The sequence below is a fragment of the Ranitomeya imitator genome, chromosome 1 (genome assembly GCF_032444005.1).
Source record: "Ranitomeya imitator isolate aRanImi1 chromosome 1, aRanImi1.pri, whole genome shotgun sequence".
In the NCBI taxonomy this organism is placed as follows: Eukaryota; Metazoa; Chordata; class Amphibia; order Anura; family Dendrobatidae; genus Ranitomeya; species Ranitomeya imitator.
Genome location: NC_091282.1, coordinates 1,178,494,200 through 1,178,518,448, shown reverse-complemented (window position 1 = coordinate 1,178,518,448; position 24,249 = coordinate 1,178,494,200). Strand labels below are relative to the sequence as shown.

General features: G+C 44.7%; 1 protein-coding gene across 1 annotated transcript in view; it reads left to right on the top strand.

Moving 5' to 3' along the window:
• MFSD10 (major facilitator superfamily domain containing 10) overlaps window positions 1-23,362 on the top strand; it is a 54,877-nt gene extending 31,515 nt beyond the window's left edge. The window contains exons 9-13 of the mRNA XM_069744740.1: window positions 3,207-3,315; window positions 4,402-4,492; window positions 8,408-8,455; window positions 20,353-20,442; window positions 22,062-23,362. Coding sequence (XP_069600841.1) covers window positions 3,207-3,315; window positions 4,402-4,492; window positions 8,408-8,455; window positions 20,353-20,442; window positions 22,062-22,168 — 445 coding nt within the window. The 3' untranslated portion in view covers window positions 22,169-23,362. The remainder of the gene's footprint in view (window positions 1-3,206; window positions 3,316-4,401; window positions 4,493-8,407; window positions 8,456-20,352; window positions 20,443-22,061) is intronic.
• Window positions 23,363-24,249: the final 887 nt, after the last annotated feature.

Here is a 24,249-nt window from a genome sequence, read left to right as displayed (position 1 = left end):
TATAATTTATACAATGTGATTTTCTGGATTTTATTTTTTATATTCTATCTCTCAATGTTAAAATTAACCTACCCTTAAAATTATAGACTGTTCATGTCTTTGTTAGTGGGCAAACTTACAAAATCAGCAAGGGATCAAATACTTATTTCGTTCACTGTATTCATAGGATGGCAATAGCATGCAGATCGTGAGGGACCCATCTGCTCTGACCCACAGTTGATCTTTAAAGCCCCCTTTTGCATGTAGCGGGCATGTGCAAGCTCAATCCCCCACTCCATTCATTGTCTATGGGACTGTCTGTGGGTAGTCCTACAGAAAATGGAAAGGCAGCAGTCAAGTATGCAAAACTTCTACTCCTTTCAAGATGGTGCCAGTAAAAATCCAGTTCTTGGCCAGTCCCAAAGGCTGAGTATGCACACCTTCCACTCCTTTCAAGATGGTACTCTGAAAGACCCAGTTCTTGGCCATTCCAACAGGTTGAGCATGAGCACCTTCCACTTGTTTCAAGATGATGCTCTGAAAAATCCAGTTCCAAGTTGTACATATGCACCTCCTTTCCATCCAAGATGGTGATTTGCAGAGCATGCGCTTCTCTGCTCCACTCATGATGGCGCTCTACAGATCCCTGTTCTCATCAGTCTCGTAGGTCGCGCATGCGCACCCCTGCTCCATTCAAGATAGGGCTATGTAGAGCCAGTTCCCAGCTGTCAGAAACCCATCGCTTTGTACATTGTCCCCTATGGATATAAGATTAAATACAATTTTGGAAATATCTCTTTAAGGTCCTTCTCAATCGATCCCTGCAGACACAGAGGATAGAGACTCTTTAATATAGATTAATATGGGGCCCTGTTGTTGTGTTGGTCAACATCACGAAACCTCTAACTATTTGAAACAGGAGGTCTCGATTCTTTGCTTTAGTTTGGGTTCATATTCCCCATCCATGGTTGAAGGACCTGTGGAGGGGGACCTGTGCTCAGATTCTCCCTTCTTTGGTGGCTTTTTCTCTCTGCTTGCATGTCCTGTCTCTCTATTCTTACCTTTTATTCAGTCCCTATTAGGAGGGATGACGCCTGTACAGAGGACACATCTCCCTCCATGTCCGGAGCAGATGTAGTGCAATTTCTGGAATGTAACCCCGAGCACTCGGCTGGATTTGGATGAATTTGCTGCTCTGTTTTGTGCACGATCAGCAGAACCTGCCGTCAGCTTATTCCTTAAATGAATGGGGTGGGATTATAGGTCACAAAATGTGGTGAGGATGCAGTGCTTCCATACCGGTTCAGTAGACTACTACGGTTAACTCTTCCCTTGCCACCTCTCAGTAGAAGGGGATGGGTTAGAAGCATTACAAAAAAAACCCTGACCACTACATTACTGTATAGAATAATTCTGTAACTGGACATGTAGACCATTTGTTTCTCATGCTACAATGAGCAGCCTGCGTAGCCTAAATGTGCTGAAATGGTCTCCAGACTTGACTACCATCGAGCACATCTGTGACATCATTAATCTGAAATTGCAAAAGAAGCTGCCGGCAGCGGATCTTGATGATTTGCCCAAGTGCATTCAGCATGGCAGAAAATTCCTCAGATGATTAATTGCCTCACTGATGGCAGCTGAGGCTGTAAGTGCCGCGGTCTCAATGTTGAGGAATGTACAGAAATACTATGTTTTACGCTTGTGGACTGTCAGGGGGTGCCTTCTCTATCTCCAGGCCAGAGTTGTACCCTCCATTGGATGACATGAAAACTTTGCAGGCACCTTTTCCTGACGACATCCCTAGACTCTCCCCCCAGCTCAATTCAAGGGGGGAAGGAGCATGATTTATGTCAGGCTGCAAAAGGGTTTGGCGTAAAGAGGACATGTCACTTACCATAAAGAAGTAATTTTTTTTCCTCAGTCTAAATGCCGTAGCTTTTCTCTTTGTTCCTTAGGTATGGCCCCCTCTTCCCTGTATGTAAATCTGTTTATTAGCTAAGTTCTCAGAAGAGTTGAGCAAAACGCCCACTTGGCTAAAATATTAGATTTACGTTCAGGGAAAAGGTGGCCATATCTCAGGAGAAGTGCAGTAACGCAAAAAAGATGCCATATTTAGGAGATCAGTGGAATTTACACCAGGTGAACAAAAATAAAATATATATAATTTATGGCAAGTGACAGAGGCTCTACTGTGTCTTCAGGCCCTTAGGCCCTAAAGATGGCCTCAGTTGGATCCAGTAATACAGATCCATTTAACTATACCTCTGCTCCCGCCAATAACAGTATTCCTACCAGATGGGAGCTCCATAATCCCATGGTACTTGGAGACGCCATATGCCAGAATAGGGAGCCGTGCATGATAGGGAGCATGATGCCTATGTATGCTGTAGAAAATAGACAATGGCAGCAGCGCCTGAGACTAAGTGCTGGACCCGGGGAGGGTGATTGAATCTACAAAAACAAACTGTAGCCGGAGAATGTGGGTTTTGCAAAATTGGAAAAACCCTTTTAGGCTATGTGCCCACGTTGCGGATTTTGCTGCGGATCCGCAGTGGATTGGACGCTGCTGATCTGCAGCAGTTTTCCACGCGTTGTACAGTACCATGTAAAGCAATGGAAACCAAAATTCGCAGTGCACATGCTGCAGAAAAAAAAACATGCGGAAATGCAGCTTTGCTTTTTCCGCAACATGTCAATTCTTTGTGCGGATTCCGCAGCGGTTTACACCTGTTCCTCAATAGAGATCCGAAGGTGTAAAAACACAGGTGGAATCCGCACAAAAACCACAAAAAAAAACAAAACGCGATGAATCCGTGGGTAATCTGCAGTGCGGTTTACCCGCGGATTTTGCAAAACCAGTGCGGAAAAAAACGCACACCATTCCGCAAGGTGTGCACATAGCCTTAGTATTTCACTTTCTGATGGCCAGTTACAATTGGAAAGTCAGCACTGGAGCACATACTGTAGCTGAGGGTGTCGGTGGGAGTTGCCCCCAGGCCCATCCAGTTCTGCAGGAAGAATATTTCACTCTCTGGCTTCCGGGAAAGCTGGATAACAACCTTAAAAAACTGAGGCCCAAACTATAATCTAAACATGTGGTTTTGGGTGTTGTCCAGGGAACATCTGGAAGAGATCAGATCTGGAATAAACACTGTGCGGACATCATGGGAATGTTCCTGGCTGTGAAGCCCCATAACCTGCCCTGTTTGATTTTTCTCTGGCAGCATGCAGCAGGGGAAGATGTTTTTCTTCATTGGAATTACCATGGCTGTGATCCAGGGCGGATACGCTCGGAGAATCAAACCGGGAAATGAAGTGAAGGCTGTGAAGCGGGTGAGGATGCAATGACGTCACCGTACGAGGGCCATGATGGCCGTATCCTCCAGGAGCCGACAACCGACCTTTCTGTAGGACGGGACCTTATTCCAATAGGCTAGTCTTCCATTAGCCGACCTGGTGTTGCTGCACACATGACGTTGCGCCAGGCCACTCGCAGGGCTCCAGGTTAGCGGATACTGATGTGGCCGCTTGACTGGTCCTGCAAATTGAATCTATTTGCTGGGTCAATAAAACCATAGCTCTGATAGGGAAATAATGTAATTATACAAAAGAAGAGTTAAAACTACAGTAAATTGATTTTTTTTCTCCCTCTAGAGCCATTATTTAGTTAGGGAAAGAGAGCGACTAGTGACGATAGTGACTTTCCCTGATAACTGTAGGGACAGATAAAAGACCGGAAAGGCTTGAAGACCCTAACAAGCAGCCCTCAATGGTGCAGCTCCCTGTACCCCATTGGTGCAGTCACGCCTGGAGATTTTTAGGTCTTGGCAAAGTGGAACTTCAAAAATGTCCATCTGGTATTATAATCAGAGATTTAGGTGATGGGTATCATGGCTGTAGCTCCCAACATCTGTGAGTCCATATTTTTGTATACCTCTGTATGAATTCACATGAAGTCTGGGGGAGAAACAAAAATCTGCGCTATTTCTCCACCGGATACTCTATCATGGAGATATTCTGTGTTTTGTAACATGGTACTTTAGAGGCATCTAGAACAGCGCTTCTGGCTCCATACAATGGGATGATGAGGGCTCAAGAAGACATAACGTGGCCTCCTAGGTCATGGCGTGGAGATCTGATGGTGTCACCCACCCACCTCTGTATCTGGTGATACCTATACCCCCTATCCTGGAAATTCATTGGTATGCTAGATCTAAGGAAACATAATGGTGGATGAATTGAGTCTTACCAGACTTACCCTTTAAGTAGCTTCTGCAGGTTGTGCTTATAAAACGTCAGATCTGGATTTATTTCTTTCTTCCACGGAGACCCAGACTCCTGACATTTTAGGATAATAATTCTGCTCTTTGTACATTAATATCCCTGCTCTTTATACACGGTGTCTCCTCTGCTTTGCAGGCCATCATTCTTCTCATCCCAGCCTTCCTGCTGATAGGATGGGCAAACGGCCTGACCACGCTGGGTTGCGGACTTCTCCTCTATTCTTTTGGTAAGTTCGGACCAGACTCATTTTCCATCATTATATCATACTGTTTTCATAAAATATGGGACATAGAAGATTTCGGTATACTCCAAAGAAGGGTTTCTCAATGTGTCCATTAAGTACCTTTAAATTAACCCTTACCAACCAGAGAGTGAGGCCGCAGCACTCTATGCGCTAAGATGTATGAAAAAAATTGAATCTTAAAATATATTTATAAAATGAAGGTGCTTGGTGCAGTATATAACACTGGCCACGTAATATATAGCATAGCCCACGCAGTATATAGCAGCCACGTAGTATATAACACTGCCCACGCAGTATATAACAGTGGCCACGTAGTATATAGCACGCAGTATAGAACATAGCCCACGTAGTATATAACACTGCCCACATAGTATATAACACTGCCCACATAGTATATAACACTGCCTATGTAGTATATAGCAGACACGTTAGGTATATAACACAGCCCACGTAGTATACAACAGTGTGGGCACTATATCCCTGTTAAAAAAATAATTAAAATAAAAAATAGTTATATACTCACCCCCTGGGATCCAGTGAAGCTCCGGCGATACGCGCGCGGCTGCCGCCATCTTCCGTTCACAGGATGCATTGCGAAATTACCCAGATGGCGGCAGGCGCGTGCGGCTCAGCGGACTACGGAGGATGAGTATAGCAGGTTTTTTTTTTTTAATTAATTTTAACATTACTTTTTTTACTATTGATGCCGCATAGGCAGCATCAATAGTAAAAAGTTGGGGACACACAGGGTTAATAGCAGCGGTTCCGGAGTGCGTTACCCGTGGCATAACGCGGTCCGTTACCGCCGGCATTAACCCTGTGTGAGCGGTGACTGGAGGGGAGTATGCGGGCGTCGGGCACTGACTGCGGGGAGTAAGGAGCGGCCATTTTCTTCCGGACTGTGCCTGTCGCTGATTGGTCGTGGCTGTTTTGCCGCGACCAATCAGCGACTTGGATTTCCATGACAGACAGAGGCCGCGACCAATGAATATCCGTGACAGACAGACAGAAGGACAGACGGAAGTGACCCTTAGACAATTATATAGTAGATTATAACTATAGGATTAGTAATGGATTGGATAGGTGTCTTATAGATGCCTCTCCATTACTAAGCCGTGGGCTTGATGTCACCTGAAAGGTGACATAAACCCCACAAATATTACCCCACTTGCCACCGCTACAGAGCAAGTGGGAAGAGCCGGGCAAAGTGCCAGAAAAGGCGCATCTAATAGATGCACCTTTTCTGGGCAGCTGCGGGCTGCTGTTTTTAGGCTGGGGGGGCCTATATCAATGGCCCCTTACCAGCCTGAGAATAGCAGCCCCCAGCTGTGAGCTTTAGCAAGGCTGGTTGTCAAAAATTGGGGGGACCCCTCGCCGTTTAAAAAAAAAAAAATTATTTATTTAAATAATTTAAAAAACAGCATGGGGACCCCTCTATTCTTGATACCCAACCTTGCAGAAGCTGACAGCTGTAGCCAAAAAAAAGTTAAACCGCCAGGATTACATTAAAATGCAATAACGGGCGATCAAAATATCGTATCTACACCAAAATGGTATCAATAAAAACAACAACTCGCCGCACAAAAAAATAAGTCTTCACCCAGCCCCAGGTCCCGAAAAATGGAGACGTTACGGGTCTTGGAAAATGATGCATTTTTTTCACCACTTTAAATAAAAAAAAGAACCTAGACATGTTTGGTGTCTATGAATTCGTATTGACCTGGAGAATCATAATGGCAGGTCAGTTTTAGCATATGGTAAAATACAAAACATCCTTGTACTTTTGAACGACACCTTTGTTTTTCCATATCGTGTACTGGAAAAAAGGAGAAAACAATTCCAACTAGTCCCACAAAAAAACAAACCCTCGCACGGCCATATTGACAGAAGAATATAAAAAAGTTATGGCTCTGGGAAGCAGGAGGGCAAAAAAACAGAAACGCAAAATTGAAAATGGAAGGGGTTAAGTGTAGTAATCCTAGTGGGTTATAAGCGATCAAACGATTGATTGCAGGTTTACGTCCTGCTTGGGGACTTTTTTTTTTTTTTTTTAAAGAAATGTAAGCATTTTATAAAAGTAAACCTATCCCTGCATCACATGCAGGGATTATGTAACAAACAAGCAATCTGTACATGTGTCGTGGCTTTGATCAGCTGCGAGACCTGCAGCCGCGGGGACTCGAACATAGTATTCGAGCACGTTGAAGACCCTCGGTTAGCACCCGAGCATGCTCAGATAACACCTCATCCCAGCGCGTTCGCTCATTACTAGTCTATACCTGATTCAGTTTAGTATAGGATTACTTTTATCGTTATTCTTGTTTTGTACCCTTCGCCCCCAGTTGCGATTCACCTTGTATAATAGATTTCCGTGGGTGTGTAATTATGGAGGACCTCCGCCTTCTCGTTAGTAAACCTCATTCCTACTATTAACTGTTCCCAATCCGGGGTCCGGCTTAATATGGTAATTGTTCAGCTAACACAGTGCCGAGACCTTGGAGACGGGCCACCAGTATACGCCCCGCTCTGCTAATTTGGAACATATGACAAAGCCGTTCTCTGGGAGTCGTTGTTTTGTGCTCGTTTTTTTTTAGCAGTAATCATCCACCTTTCCCTTGAAACCATTTATTACTGCATCAAACAAGCACAAAGCGGCGTGACACCATTGTACCTTATTTATTTTGCTAATGTTTTGATTTTCCTATTTTTGTGGTTAATTCCGCTTTGCTGCCAGCAGGGGGCAGTGTTTGCTGTACTTGTATTATTTGTATATGATGGTGTTTTTAGGAGCAGGAAATCCTCCAATGATAAGATTTATGTCCTATATGATTATTTGCTGTGGCAACAGAAAACTATACGATGGCCGAAGGCTTGGACGAGGGTCGGTGATTGCACTTACAGAGGTCTTACTTTTTCAGGGAGTACAGATTATTTACTGTGAAATAAAATACAAAACTGGATCACTTTTTTTTTTTTTTAAACTGGGTTTCAATTTTTCCTGGTTTCCAAGACCTCTGCTTACTGTTCATTTCAATAGGACGCTCCATATTAAAAAAAAATATATGTGTGTGTATATATATATATATATATATATATATATATATATATATATATATATATATATATATATATATATATATATATATATATATATATTTAATATAAAATTTTTTTTGTTTTTTTTTTCAAAGCTGAACACATTTATCTATTTTTAAAGTTAATTGGCAACAACAAAAATTATGCACGGAAGCTTTCCAGGCTTATTTTCTTGAGAAAACTTTAAGAAAAAAAAAAGAGGTTGCATGTTTGAGTTTTTGGATTAGATTGTACATGTATTGCAACATAGCAAGGCCGGAAAAAAATAGAGTTAAAGGCGTTGTCCATCTTTGGAGCAAGTTTTTTTTAAATGCCTGTAATCGAGCCTAAAGAAAAAAAAAATACCATATATATATTTATATATATATATTACATTTTTTGCAATGGAGTCACGTAAACGTTGCACCGTTTGCCTTCTATATGTCTATCGCAGGCTTCAGAATGAGTTAACTGAGAATCTGTCAGTCAGTTTGCTATGACAGCGTGTGTGAATGGAGACCATAAAGCATCATTATGTGCCACGTTATACTGAGCCAGGATCCCCGCTACCCGGAGCGCAGCACTGCAGCCATCATCTAGTTTCTGCTGTTTCACCCTAGCGATGCATCACACGATTGAGTTTTGTTGTGAAAACAATCGAGAAATTAATTTTTGCATAAAAGGAGCGCCAAGTTCAGAGCCTGTGTGCGACACCCTCCATTAACTTGATACGCCTTACTATGGCAGAGGAACACACCAGTGATTAAAATCTGTGTATCGTATAGTTTCCTTTCAACCTTTTATCTCTGTTTTCTGTTCCAGCGGCAGCCATTGTGGTTCCTTGTTTATCCTCATTGGTTTCAACATATGGTAAGTGTGATATGAGACTCTTATAAGGGGATGTAGACTTTTTTCGTGAAGCATAGAAAGGCGGCTGGGGAATGGTTTGAAAGTTTCTTTAAATCCAGACTTTGCATCCCCTCCACTCAGTGGGACCCTAGGCAGCTGCCTATTCTGCCTAGCCCTTGCAGCAGCCCCTTCATGGTGGGATTAAGGTGCAATAAACAGCTTTCGGCCTCCACGTTGTTTCGTGCCTTTTTGTTGCAGAGTATGTAATGGGTTAAAAGAAACCAGTGGTGTGTACTCTGTGGGCTATTCATGCAGGCAGAGCCTCCTACATCCGCTGGTAGGACGCCGCAGTTCTGCCCTCTTCTCTGACTGTATTACCGCTGATAATAGAATATCTGTGATTTACAGAACACAACATTGTATTGTCGTGATGGATGTATTGTGAAGCACCCAACACAATCCCAATATTCACCATGTATAATCCTGACACATAACAAATGTTGGGTGCACTTGGTGCCAAATGTAGGAAAAAGAATAAGAGTGAGGGAACATAATGCATTGCAGAATGGGGCCCAGGCCTGGCGCATATCGGCTCCGTACACTCTGCAACCAAGCCAGAAATGCAAACTTTTTATGCTTCGTACAGTTAATCTGTAATCTTGTGTTTACCAATTTGCATCCTAATGCCCTTTACCATAGAAATATATCCAAAGTCTTCAGCAACATACGTATCTAATATTCTGAGTACAGCGTTGCATATTGATTTATTGGATTGTCCCTTGCACTAATGCCTAATCTGCTATTTACACAGGACACATTGCATCAGTTCAGATATAGAATAAATCTATAGGAAAGGTTGGGTAACTATATTACATTACACAATGGAAGCCATTATTTATCATATACTGATCCTGAGTTATATCCTGTATTATACCCCAGAGCTGCGCTCGCTATTCTGCTGGTGCAGTCACTGTGTACATACATTACATTACTGATCCTGAGTTACATCCTGTATTATACCCCAGAGCTGCACTCACTATTCTGCTGGTGCAGTCACTGTGTACATACATTACATTACTGATCCTGTACTGATCCTGAGTTACATCCTGTATTATACCCCAGAGCAGCACTCACTATTCTGCTGGTGCAGTCACTGTGTACATACATTACATTACTGATCCTGTACTGATCCTGAGTTACATCCTGTATTATACCCCAGAGCTGCACTCACTATTCTGCTGGTGCAGTCACTGTGTACATACATTACATAGTAACATAGTAACATAGTTAGTAAGGCCGAAAAAAGACATTTGTCCATCCAGTTCAGCCTATATTCCATCATAATAAATCCCCAGATCTACGTCCTTCTACAGAACCTAATTGTATGATACAATATTGTTCTGCTCCAGGAAGACATCCAGGCCTCTCTTGAACCCCTCGACTGAGTTCGCCATCACCACCTCCTCAGGCAAGCAATTCCAGATTCTCACTGCCCTAACAGTAAAGAATCCTCTTCTATGTTGGTGGAAAAACCTTCTCTCCTCCAGACGCAAAGAATGCCCCCTTGTGCCCGTCACCTTCCTTGGTATAAACAGATCCTCAGCAAGATATTTGTATTGTCCCCTTATATACTTATACATGGTTATTAGATCGCCCCTCAGTCGTCTTTTTTCTAGACTAAATAATCCTAATTTCGCTAATCTATCTGGGTATTGTAGTTCTCCCATCCCCTTTATTAATTTTGTTGCCCTCCTTTGTACTCTCTCTAGTTCCATTATATCCTTCCTGAGCACCGGTGACCAAAACTGGACACAGTACTCCATGTGCGGTCTAACTAGGGATTTGTACAGAGGCAGTATAATGCTCTCATCATGTGTATCCAGACCTCTTTTAATGCACCCCATGATCCTGTTTGCCTTGGCAGCTGCTGCCTGGCACTGGCTGCTCCAGGTAAGTTTATCATTAACTAGGATCCCCAAGTCCTTCTCCTTGTCAGATTTACCCAGTGGTTTCCCATTCAGTGTGTAATGGTGATATTGATTCCCTCTTCCCATGTGTATAACCTTACATTTATCATTGTTAAACCTCATCTGCCACCTTTCAGCCCAAGTTTCCAACTTATCCAGATCCATCTGTAGCAGAATACTATCTTCTCTTGTATTAACTGCTTTACATAGTTTTGTATCATCTGCAAATATCGATATTTTACTGTGTAAACCTTCTACCAGATCATTAATGAATATGTTGAAGAGAACAGGTCCCAATACTGACCCCTGCGGTACCCCACTGGTCACAGCGACCCAGTTAGAGACTATACCATTTATAACCACCCTCTGCTTTCTATCACTAAGCCAGTTACTAACCCATTTACACACATTTTCCCCCAGACCAAGCATTCTCATTTTGTGTACCAACCTCTTGTGCGGCACGGTATCAAACGCTTTGGAAAAATCGAGATATACCACGTCCAATGACTCACCGTGGTCCAGCCTATAGCTTACCTCTTCATAAAAACTGATTAGATTGGTTTGACAGGAGCGATTTCTCATAAACCCATGCTGATATGGAGTTAAACAGTTATTCTCATTGAGATAATCCAGAATAACATCCCTCAGAAACCCTTCAAATATTTTACCAACAATAGAGGTTAGACTTACTGGCCTATAATTTCCAGGTTCACTTTTAGAGCCCTTTTTGAATATTGGCACCACATTTGCTATGCGCCAGTCCTGCGGAACAGACCCTGTCGCTATAGAGTCACTAAAAATAAGAAATAATGGTTTATCTATTACATTACTTAGTTCTCTTAGTACTCGTGGGTGTATGCCATCCGGACCCGGAGATTTATCTATTTTAATCTTATTTAGCCGGTTTCGCACCTCTTCTTGGGTTAGATTGGTGACCCTTAATATAGGGTTTTCATTGTTTCTTGGGATTTCACCTAGCATTTCATTTTCCACCGTGAATACCGTGGAGAAGAAGGTGTTTAATATGTTAGCTTTTTCCTCGTCATCTACAACCATTCTTTCCTCACTATTTTTTAAGGGGCCTACATTTTCAGTTTTTATTCTTTTACTATTGATATAGTTGAAGAACAGTTTGGGATTAGCTTTACTCTCCTTAGCAATGTGCTTCTCTGTTTCCTTTTTGGCAGCTTTAATTAGTTTTTTAGATAAAGTATTTTTCTCCCTATAGTTTTTTAGAGCTTCAATGGTGCCATCCTGCTTTAGTAGTGCAAATGCTTTCTTTTTACTGTTAATTGCCTGTCTTACTTCTTTGTTTAGCCACATTGGGTTTTTCCTATTTCTAGTCCTTTTATTCCCACAAGGTATAAACCGCTTACACTGCCTATTTAGGATGTTCTTAAACATTTTCCATTTATTATCTGTATTCTTATTTCTGAGGATATTGTCCCAGTCTACCAGATTAAGGGCATCTCTAAGCTGGTCAAACTTTGCCTTCCTAAAGTTCAGTGTTTTTGTGACTCCCTGACAAGTCCCCTTAGTGAAAGACAGGTGAAACTGCACAATATTGTGGTCGCTATTTCCTAAATGCCCAACCACCTGCAGATTTGTTATTCTGTCAGGTCTATTAGATAGTATTAGGTCTAAAAGTGCTGCTCCTCTGGTTGGATTCTGCACCAATTGTGAAAGATAATTTTTCTTGGTTATTAGCAGAAACCTGTTGCCTTTATGGGTTTCACAGGTTTCTGTTTCCCAGTTAATATCCGGGTAGTTAAAGTCCCCCATAACCAGGACCTCATTATGGGTTGCAGCTTCATCTATCTGCTTTAGAAGTAGACTTTCCATGGTTTCTGTTATATTTGGGGGTTTGTAACAGACCCCAATGAGAATTTTGTTACCATTTTTCCCTCCATGAATTTCGACCCATATGGACTCGACATCCTCATTTCCTTCGCTAATATCCTCCCTTAACGTGGACTTTAGACAAGACTTTACATAGAGACAAACCCCTCCTCCTCTCCGATTTTTACGATCCTTTCTAAACAGACTGTAACTGATTACATTACTGATCCTGTACTGATCCTGAGTTACATCCTGTATTATAACCCAGAGCTGCACTCACTATTCTGCTGGTGCAGTCACTGTGTACATACATTACATTACTGATCCTGTACTGATCCTGAGTTACATCCTGTATTATAACCCAGAGCTGCACTCACTATTCTGCTGGTGCAGTCACTGTGTACATACATTACATTACTGATCCTGAGTTACATCCTGTATTATAACCCAGAGCTGCACTCACTATTCTGCTGGTGCAGTCACTGTGTACATACATTACATTACATTACTGATCCTGTACTGATCCTGAGTTACATCCTGTATTATACCCCAGAGCTGCACTCACTATTCTGCTGGTGCAGTCACTGTGTACATGAGTCGCCCGCCAGGGTGGCTGCAACCCGGTCCATGGCCCTGGGTGCCCAATTAAAAGGGAAAGGTCTTTTAAGGGGTATTGTAAAGTTTGTTCGTGACGCCACCTGTGGTATTCAGTCAGTAGGGTCCGACGCTGCTGAAAGAGGTCTTCTGGGGTGATGTTATGGCAGCTAGATGGTATAACTTCCCACAGGTGAAGTATGTCCCCAGGGCTCCCGGTGTGTATGTAAGGAGGTTGCTTTCCCTGCTCCTTACCTGGAACCACTTAGTCGGACAGCTGGGTTGTTGGGGGAGGACTTTCTGCCCTGGACAGAGGGGATCATGTGACTGCTGGGGGCAGAGAGGAAGAGAGAGAGGTTGGTCAGAAAAGAGCGGGAGAGCAGAGCGCACGGGACAGAGGGGACAGCGTGCCAGAGAGAGAGAGCAGGCTGCAGCGCTGCGCTCCCCGAAAGAGAGTGCTCCCTGTGAGGGCACTGAGGCTGAGATACCAGCCATAGTGAAGGCTGGATGTGAGAGTGTGGACTTGGAAGCCTCCGTAATCAGAGAAGACTTATCCCCTGACAGTGAGCTGAGCGCGCAGCCCCGGTGACCGAAGTGACAAGCCAGGACCCCTGAGTGTGACAAGTAAACTGCTCAGTGTGTGTGTGTAGCATTGCTGCTACAGAGAGAGAGACTGCCAGCCTAATATACAGAGACTCGCAGCAGAGTGGCGGTGTTACTTCCTGCTTCCAGCTTTACTGGGAGAAAAGACTGCAAAGACTTAACCCCGGAGTCTCCAGTTCCCAGGAGACAGAGGCGAGACTTCAGGATCTCAAGCGCTGCTGGTGACTGTACCCACGTTGGAATAAGGTCCCTCCAGTCAGGACCTCCCTGGACTGATAAGTTACAAGAACATTCGTTAACTGTTTCGATTCCGCTTAACTGTTTACTGTTTGCTTTATCTCTATTAACCCCTGTTTACTCCCTGCGAGGAGAATCTTACTCCTGTTAATAAATTCCCCTCAACAGTTGGTCTGTCTGTTCCATGGTGACATACTCAACCCTACACTCTATTACACTTGGCGTAGTCGGCAGGATGTCACACGGTAGCGCGCAAAGGGCAGACCAAGCAGTTGGGGGAGGCCCCAGGTCTAGCATCTCCCTGGGAGCCATGTTAGTTAACCTGCCAAAATTCTCGAGGAGCGATGTCATGTTGTGGAGTTGGACGGAGCACATCCGAGGGATGATGCGGATGCATCCTATGACGCTGGCTCTGCAGGCGGAAATAGCTGTGATGGCCCTAGATGGGGATGCACGGGACTCTGTTATGCTCAGACCCCCCCAGGTGAGAGTTACCCTGGACAAAGTATTACGTATACTTGAGGAGACGCATGGGGACCCCACTGACATAGGGGAGCTGCGCATGCGACTGTTTCGCCGGTTACAAAGAGAGGGGGAGACCGTGATGCAATATATGAATGCCCTGCAGGAGCTTCATACTGCCATTATACGGAAGGACGGTGTAGGTGTGGGGTCAGTTGACGTTGTGCTGTGAGACCAACTGGTGACAGGCTTGCGAGATGTGTTGATGAAACAGGCTCTGCGAGAGCGCATGTGCGTAAAGCCAGATATGACTTTCTCTGAGGTCGGGAGTGAGGCACGCACGCGCGAGCAAGAGCAAGGGGTGGTAGTGCCAGTGGGGAAGGTATGGAGCGGGGAGGTAACAGCCCCTCAATGGGTAGAAGACTTGAATTGAAGAAGGAGGTTAAGCGGGTCCATGAGGAAGTGGCTGAATATAAGAAGACCCCTTCTGCAGAGTACAGCACTCTGGTGCGAGAAAGAGAGACCACCCCCCCCCCAAAGTGAGACTAGTGCCGCTCGGCAAAGAAGGCAGCCGACATGCTACAATTGTGGAGCACCCAGTCAGAATGAAGAGGAGATGACATGGACCCGGGATTCCCAGTTGAATATAAGAAGAATCTGGGAAGAGATTGAGAGTCTGGGGAAAGCCCTGACTGCCGTTTTGGGGACCAGCGGCATACCCCGAGGTAACGTGCGGAAGCAGCCAGAAAGAGATAGCGGAGAGGTACGTAGGATGAAGAAGGCTTCAGTGGTGGCCCCAGAGTGTAATTCCGTATCCTGGAGTGAAGAGCAACCGCAGATGAGAGATGTCTCCCGCCGAGGTCGACGATCCAGACTGAAGCACCCTCCAGACAGACGCAGACGTGAGTGCTGGTCATGCAGAAGGGTGGGACACATGTCCAGAAATTGTCCTACCCGAGAAGAGCGATGGCAGAGATCCGCTCACCCCTCTGAGGGTCCTGCTAACTGGAGGGAATGTCGCCCCTGGAGAGAGTGGTACGGCAGGAAGAGAAGAGCCCCACCTAGAGCAAGACAGTACCACAATGTCGGATGCCCAGGAGAAGGGTAGAAAGTGGCAAGTGTTCCTGCGACGCTCGTTTTCAAGGTCCTAGTCGATGAAAAGGAGGAACCACTGATGTCGTCCCCTGAGGTAAAGAGAGTGCTGGCTGTCAGCTCACAAGCTCCTGATCGGACAGAGGAAATGGAACAGCTGTGTGAGACAGGGCGTGTGGCTGAGAAGCCCTGGGAAATGATGCCCGCAGAGCCCGGCGCAGATGACGAAGAGTCCGGCCTGCATGGTCTTAATTCATCTGATTCTAGTTTCGACAAGAATGCTTCTGTCAAAGAGAGGGGGAGCTATGGAGAAGAATTACTTGTACTAAGCCCCCAGACTGAGGAGCCCGGGCAAGAAGTCCCTAAAGTTTCCGATAACGACAAGGAAAAGGACGAATCGCCTATGCAGGCATCTGCTAGCGGCGAAGCCAAGAAGAAGAAGAAAAAGAAGAGGACAGTGGATGCCGTTGGAAATTCTAATGTGACAACACAAAATTCGTCTGAGGAACTTTCTTCTATGGCTGCCGACGAAGTAGAGGAAGAATATCTCAACCTGACTGATGAACAACTCCTAGACCATTTAGTTTGGCAGTATGTGAAAGAAGAAAGGCAGAATGAGATGCAAGAATTGCAGGTATCGGACTCCCCTCAAAAGAACAAAGAGAAGCATGAAGAGAGAGGGGTGTGGTCAGAAAAGAGCGGGGGAGCAGAGCGCATGGGACAGAGGGGACAGCGCGCCAGGGAGAGAGCAGGCTGCAGCGCTGCGTTCCCCGAAAGAGAGTGCTCCCTGTGAGGGCACTGAGGCTGAGATACCAGCCGTAATGAAGGCTGGAAATGAGAGTGTGGACTTGGAAGCCTCCGTAATCAGAGAAGACTTATCCCCTGACAGTGACCTGAGCGCGCAGCCTCGGTGACTGCAGTGAAAAGCCAGGACCCCTGAATGTGACAAGTAAACTGCTCAGTGTGTGTGTGTAGCATTGCTGCTGCAGAGAGAGAGACTGCCAGCCTAATATACAGAGACTCGCAGCAGAGTGGCTGTGTTACTTCCTGCTTCCAGCTTCACTGGGAGAAAAGACTGCAAAGACTTAACCCCGGAGTCTCCAGTTCCCAGGAGACAGAGGCGAGACCTCAGGATCTCAAGCGCTGCTGGTGACTGTACCCACATTGGAATAAGGACCCTCCAGTCAGGACCTCCCTGGACTGATAAGTTACAAGAACATTCGTTAACCGTTTTGATTCCGCTTAACTGTTTACTGTTTGCTATATCTCTATTAACCCCCTGTTTACTCCCTGCGAGGAGAATCTTACTTCTGTTAATAAATTCCCCTCGACAGTTGGTCTGTCTGTTCCGTGGTGACACACTCAACCCTGCACTCTATTACTTGTAGATGGGAGATGGTGAACGAGGACACAGGTTTGCAGTCTTTTTACCTGGTTTACTGAAACTTCAGGCAACCGCAGTCCAGGACACCAGATCACAGTACAGGTAGGGTCCGGTCGGCTTGAATGCGAATCCAGAGTCCCCTTTACCAGGTGGAGATGAAATCCTTCCTCAAAGAAGGGTGTTGTTGTAGTCCCTTACCACCTATGGCTTCTGATAAGGTCCTCACAGTTCTTCTCTGTCCCCCATATAGGTTAGGATACAAGCCCGTATGACAGGTGAACTGGGTCTTTTTACAGGGTCTCTAGGGTGACCCGGGCCCTATAATTAACACTGTGTCTCCTGGGTGTAAGGCGGACAGGTAACTTGCAGTTCAGCTGTCCTGCTTGTTTCAGCTATGTTCCTTAGAGTCCAACATGGCCTCGGTCTTCCGGCTACCGGAATCTGCGCTAGCCAGGGAGGTAGCCAAATTACTGCTCTGCTCCCCTGGTGTCACTCTCCTGTGCCTTTTCTCTCCTGCACACCTTCCACAAGTTGTTCTTTCCTTCTCAGTTTCCTCTTTCTCTCAGGAGCTGCAGACCCCCACGTCTGCTCAGCTATTCTCCTATCGTACCAGCTCCGCCTCAGCTGATGTTCCACAACAAGCTCCCTTCTGGCAATCTCTCTCTCCCGGGGCTGTAGTACCTCAGACTACAGTGCCCCTTCAGACTTTCTGACACTCTATGTCTGTCTGCTTTCTCCTCTGTCACTCTGACACTGACAGGAACTGATTCTTTCCCTCCAACCAAAATGTATTTATAGGGGAGTTCACCCTAAACCAGGTTTAGAGCTCCCCCTTTTGGTCTGGAGTGTGAACGTGTTGTATGTAAGATGTACCTGGTGAAAGATATCCTTCATCGCTCCCAAGTGTGACATCCCTCTCCCCAAGGAGAAAGCAACGCCATTGTGACGACAAGGACCCTGGGGCGCCACATACATACATTACATTACTGATCCTGTACTGATCCTGAGTTACATCCTGTATTATACCCCAGAGCTGCACTCACTCTTCTGCTTGTGCAGTCACTGTGTACATACATTACATTACTGATCCTGAGTTATATCCTGTATTACACCCCAGAGCTGCACTCACTATTCTGCTGGTGCAGTCACTGTGCACATACATTACTGATCCTGAGTTATATCCTGTATTATACCCCAGAGCTGCACTCACTATTCTGCTGGTTCAGTCACTGTGTACATACATTACATTACTGATCCTGTACTGATCCTGAGTTACATCCTGCATTATACCCCAGAGCTGCACTCACTATTGTGCTGGTGGAGTCACTGTGTACATACATTACAGCACTGATCCTGAGTTATATCCTGTATTATACCCCAGAGCTGCGCTCACTATTCTGCTGGTGCAGTCACTGTGTACATACATTACATTACTGATCCTGAGTTACAGTATATCCTGTATTATACCCCAGAGCTGCACTCACTATTCTGCTGGTGGAGTCACTGTGTACATACATTACATTACTGATCCTGTACTGATCCTGAGTTACATCCTGTATTATACCCCAGAGCTGCGGTCACTATTCTGCTGGTGCAGTCACTGTGTACATACGTTACATTACCTATGCTGTATTATACCCCAGAGCTGCACTCACTATTCTGCTGGTGCAGTCACTGTGTACATAATAATAGTCATAATAATAATAATAATACGCTTTTATATAGCACTAACATATTCTGCAGCACTTTACAGACATTATCAGCACTGTCCCCCTTGGGGCTCACAATCTACATTCCTTATCACTATGTCTTTGGAATGTGGGAGGAAACCGGAGAACCCGGAGGAAACCCACGCAAACACGGGGAAAACATACAAACTCCTTGCAGATGTTGTCCTTGGTGGGATTTGAACCCAGGACTCCAGCGCTGCAGTGCTAACCACTGAGCCACCGTGCTGCCCATACATAGATTACATTACTGATCCTGAGTTACATCCTGTTTTGTACTCCAGAGCTGCACTCACTATTCTGCTGGTACAAACATGCTTTAATTTAGTAACAGTTCAAGATAAGTAATGTAATGTTTTCTACAGGGTGACTCACTCACTACTTTACCTGGAAAAATTGCTGTAACTTCTAAAAGACGGTTCATCATACTAAAATTTGCACTGTACATACTTGGGGTTCATGAGAAGTGAGTGTGCACTGAACGACAATGATGAGAAACCTTCTCACGCCGAGTGGTATGACCGATTTGTCGCTTTGCTAGTTGTCTCCACTACAAGAAAACTGCCGACGCGTAAAAAGGCGTTCAGATAGTCTGTGTGGTGCTTGCTAACAAATGAAGGAGGAATTCAGCCGGCGTGTAGTGCAGTGTACAGGTACAGCTGTTTATATTGTGAAAACTTATTGTAAAGTTCCTTAGAGCGGCGAGAGTGAGTTCCTAAAGACGTCTGGAGGTCGACATCAACCGTCCAAACAGTGTATTCTACCATTATTGTATATGGTGGAACATACAGGACCATTACTGGATAGGCATAATGGAGGACGTCCAATGTCTGAGGAAACAATTCAAGTTGTGAAACTGCGACTTCTGGCATCACCACATAAGTTGCTGCACAGGCTTTCCCAGGAGACAGCCATGTCGTATTCCACATGTTAACGAGCGGCCAACAAAGGTCATGTCTGCCCTTGAGCGGCCAACAAAGGTCGTGTCTGCCCTTGAGCGGCCAACAAAGGTCGTGTCTGCCCTTGAGCGGCCAACAAAGGTCGTGTCTGCCCTTGAGCGGCCAACAAAGGTCGTGTCTGCCCTTGAGCGGCCAACAAAGGTCGTGTCTGCCCTTGAGCGGCCAACAAAGGTCGTGTCTGCCCTTGAGCGGCCAACAAAGGTCGTGTCTGCCCTTACAGAGTCAGTGTGGATTGATTTAACACTGCCGGATTTTTTTCCTTTGGGGCCATTTGAAAGGTCGTGTTGTGGAGTAAGAAGCCACGAACATTACAGGCCCTCCGAGAGAAATTCAGGCTATGACCCCAGACTTCCTGAGTAATACATTCAACAATATGGAACAGCGCGTGCAGGCGTGGTTGGATGTGAACAGTGCATAGTTTCAGCACTTGCTTTACAGCATCAGTTCTTCATGAACCATGTTATGTACAGTCCATATTTCAGTACAATAGATCGTCTCTTTTAGAAGTTACAGCAATTTTCCTGGTAAAGTATAATAGAGCCACATTCATAATTCTGCTGCCGCCAGAGCTTGGCTCTTACAGTAAATGACTCCCTTGTTTGGTGTTTGCTCAGAACATGAATTCTGTAGTCTTTATAACAACCATTGTACAGCCTGAAATCAGCTACGTTGAGTCCATATAAATGTCACTCCATTGACGAGTTTCATTAACAACCCACAAGGCCGGACTGAAGGAGGCACCCAGCCATGTAACTTCAAAGAGCCAGTCAACTACTGTAGATCTCCATGTAATTACCAAATATTAGCATAAAATGCCGTAATATACAGTAAATGAATAATGCCACCGTGCCAAAATAATGAGCCATACACTGCTCCGGTAAAACGTATGGCAACATAATGCTGCCATAAAATCTCTCTCCAATGGTCGGAGCGAAATGCAAAAGGCCAGAATTGATGGCGGAGTAGGGAGCTGCCCATTTTTTTATGGAAGGGACGAGTGAATTCCGGTAATATTTTGTGCGCCGTTATATCATGTGTCTCTTGCCTTCTCCAGGTTCAGCCAGTCAGAAGGGCACAGTGATGGGAATCCTCCGGAGCCTGGGGGCCCTCGCCCGAGCCGTGGGGCCTATCTTATCAGCAAGCCGTGAGTGTCCGCTCTCTATACTTAGCTCAGGATGATTAGATTAGACCCTGTACCGTGTCACTGGTGGGCTGGGTGTGCTCACATTGGAGGGACGCCAGGATTTCAGAGCGTTTATGGAGAACATAAAACAGGAAACTATCAGTCAGCACAAATCTGAATCGTTCCATCCAGATATCAGCCCCAGAGTAAATAATCCATTACTAGTTAATGGCCGTTCTGACAACACACGAATCCCACGGGATGTCTCCACCCAATGTGCTCCACGTTCACCTTCCATCATGGATAATCAGGCACCGAAGAGAACATGGCTACTCACTTCTCTGCCATATGATCTGGAGCATTACAGTAAAGGGAGGTCTGCGTTCTAAAAAAACCTGGAATTCCAAGTTAATAAAGTGGGTTCCCCCAATTACACCCTCTTGAATTGCACATACTATGGGTAAGTGCGCACGTGTTTTTTTTCTCCCACTGGAAGATCCCATCGGAAATGCTCCTAATTAGAGATGAGAGATGTTTGGCGATCGTTTCCAAACAAATTCGCTCATCTCTAGTCCCATTGACTCCAATGGCGTTCCGCTATGTTTGGCAAATATTGCAAATTCGGCAATTGTAATTCGCTCATCATTGGTGTTTTGCAAATCTAACGTGGCTTTTGGTTGTTTTTTTTGTTTTTTTTTAGGGCTTTTTTCAATTTTTGGATAGTTCCTCATTTATTTATTTATTTTTTGCATTGTTTTCGTGGCATCTTTTATTCTGGCTTTTTGCAGATTTTTATTTAATTTTTTTATAATCCAACAATAAAGAAGTCGTGTTTTTTTTTTTTTGATAAATAAAAAAGCTGAGATTTAAGCTCAGACGTCTTCCTCCAAGCGTCCTTTTAAAGTATTGATCTCCTTCAGAGCAGAAAATGCCTAAAGAATGAGACGCTGACTTCTTTTCACTGCTTGACGTCCTTTGGAAACAGTGACAGGGGACTTTTACCTAGCACTACGCGCTTTGAGAATTCTCCTGTGTCGGTAGCGGGTGGTCATGTGACCGCAAGCATGTGATTTGCAAACTTCCAGCCACATTCTGACTAGACGTGTCTGGCCTCGCTCTACTCACTTGCACGTCTAGTTGGCAGATGACCGAATGTGTGCAAATCACATAATTGTGGTCACACATCCGCCTGCGCCTTGCGCTGGCCTTGGAGAGTCCTCACAGTGCGCATTATGTGCATAGTGACTGCAAACTTGTATCCTAAGGCCAGAAAATCCCTTTAAGATTATCAAAACCATGAACATAAGAAAAACTAGTTGTTTTCACATAGAAATAAAAATTCATTACTTGGCAGTGGTCAATATTGGAGAAATATAGGATTGTATGGTCAACTATGTAATGTTTGGTAAATTTGTGAAAGCTGATCTTTACATTAGAGAAACCCATCCCCCATCTTTTTTTCTACATTCATACAACCTTTAAAATTTGTGGGGCAAAAGAAAGCTCATCCCCCTACCCAGGAAACTCTGGGATCACCATTACTATCCGGCTGGTGGTGTTGCAGTTTGTAGATCCTTACACGTTTGTCGGGGAGCATTTTGCTGTGATACTTTAATAGTAATTTTTTTTTCCCCCGGCAGTCTACTGGCTGATTGGAGCTGAAGCCTGCTTCACTGTCTGTGCCGTCTCCTTCCTGATCCCACTCGTTTACCTCAGACGCGTGAAGGAGAATGAAAAGAAGGAATAAGAGGATCCAGTGAAGGAGAAGGCTCAGCGGATCGCTGCACAATGGAGGATGACCAAACACTTGAAGCCCTATTGATAGGGTATGCAACGCTAATATGGGGTCATCTGTTCGGGACCCCCCCTGTCTATTTTACCTGATACTGAGAGAAGACAGTTCTCATTTCTGGAACATTTTTTCTTATTTTAAACTATGAAGATGATGGATGATGACACAGTTGTAAGAGCACCTCGACCATAAACCTTTTGGTTCCTAGTTACAAGAGGGGGGTGGCTGTGTTGGTGGCCATTACTTCCGATGGATATGAAGTCTGCTTGTCCCGCTTCTATCTATATCTGTTTTATTATACAGTGCAAACATGTTCACCCCCTCCTCCAAAAAAACCTCCAAATACACCCTTATTAATAGCATGGCTCATGGTGCTCCCTATATATGAAGCGGACAATTGAACGTAGGTTAGATTAGTCTTTGCAGATAATACATAGATGGGTTGGCACTTTCTATATTACAAGACCACGCTCACTCATGAATGCAGAGAAGTTGGGCAGATTCTCGTTATTAGGCTTGCTGAGTCCCCTATATCAGGGGTGTCAAACAGCATTCCTCGAGGGCTCCAAACAGGTCATGTTTTCAGGATTTCCTTGTACTGCACAGGTGATAATTTAATCACCAACTCATTATTTGTGTAGGTGATTAAATTATCACCTGTGCAGTACAAGGAAATCCTGAAAACATGACCTGTTTGCAGCCCTCGAGGAATGCAGTTTGACACCCCTGCCCTATATCATTCATATTTCTTTTTAGAAAATTCTGTTTAAATTCTATATTTAAAGGGCAACTTTCAAACAAACACATAGTATTTGTGATACCTCTACGTTCCTTATAATTACCCAAAAAGGAATCTGTTAAAAAATGGGATCAATCCTCAGAATCCCAGAAGAAAAATCAGGACATAAAAAAGAAAAAAAACTGCCTGTGCTAATTTTTTTTTAGGCTAAAAATGTAAAAATAGGTCAGAGAAGTATATGGCTCGTTACACTTTGTTTGTATGAATAAAAAGGGTAAAGGGTGGGCTTATGGATAGGCGTACCACGAGGTGCTTGTACATTGCTTGTATTAGATTTTATCACTTTTATAGGATGAGCGCTTTTTAACTTCATATTTTGTATTTTAAATTAAAAAAAAATCTTACATTTGCTCTATTGTTGGCCATTATTTAGCAGGTTGGACTTTAAATGCGGCAGTCTGACAGTGGTGTTTAAATGGAATGTGCGCTGGTGCTTGCCGACTCCGATCAGTGCTCCATAATGTGATTGCTAGGCACTGATGGTTTAATAGGACAACAAGGGGCCTGTTGAAGGTCCCTGACGCTGTCATCTTGGTCCGCCTCTGAAGCCTGGCTATATGCTGAGCTTCAAAGGAGACCGTGATTTTCACTATACACTGCAGTACTGTAGTATTGCAATTTACACTATGAACAATTGGAGACAGGTTCGAGTCACTTATAAAAATAAATTTTGAATGGGGGGAAAGGGTAGTGATTAAAACGTTAAGATAATAACTGTATTCTTAATCACAGCCTACAGAAAAGTCTGACCTATCAAAATATAAAATCAATAACTTACAAATACCGCTTTAGTTTAAATTGCTTTAATTTTTAATTAGTTGGGCAGCATGGGAATAAGCAAGTTTGCAATTGACTTGCTTTTTCTATCTGCTGTCAATTTCCTGCAATTAAAGCTTTAATCTTTAAGGCTGGGTTCCCATTGCGTTATGGGACCGCGTTTAACGGACAGCGTTGCACGGCGAAATTAACGCTGTGCAACGCGTCCGTTAACGCGCCCATTGAAGGCAATGGGAACGCGCTTCACTAGCGCGTGCCATGTTTGGCACGCGCTAGCGACGCGCCGGTGATTCCTGGCGCGCCGCGGACGCTGCTTGCAGCGTCCGAGGCGCGCCCGCGGTCCATTCCCCGCTCTCGCAGATCGGGGATCTGCGAGAGCGGGGACGTTACCCCGACCGCAGCCCCATAGAAAACATTGCGTTAGCGCAATCCGCTAGCGCTAAACGGATTGCACTAACGC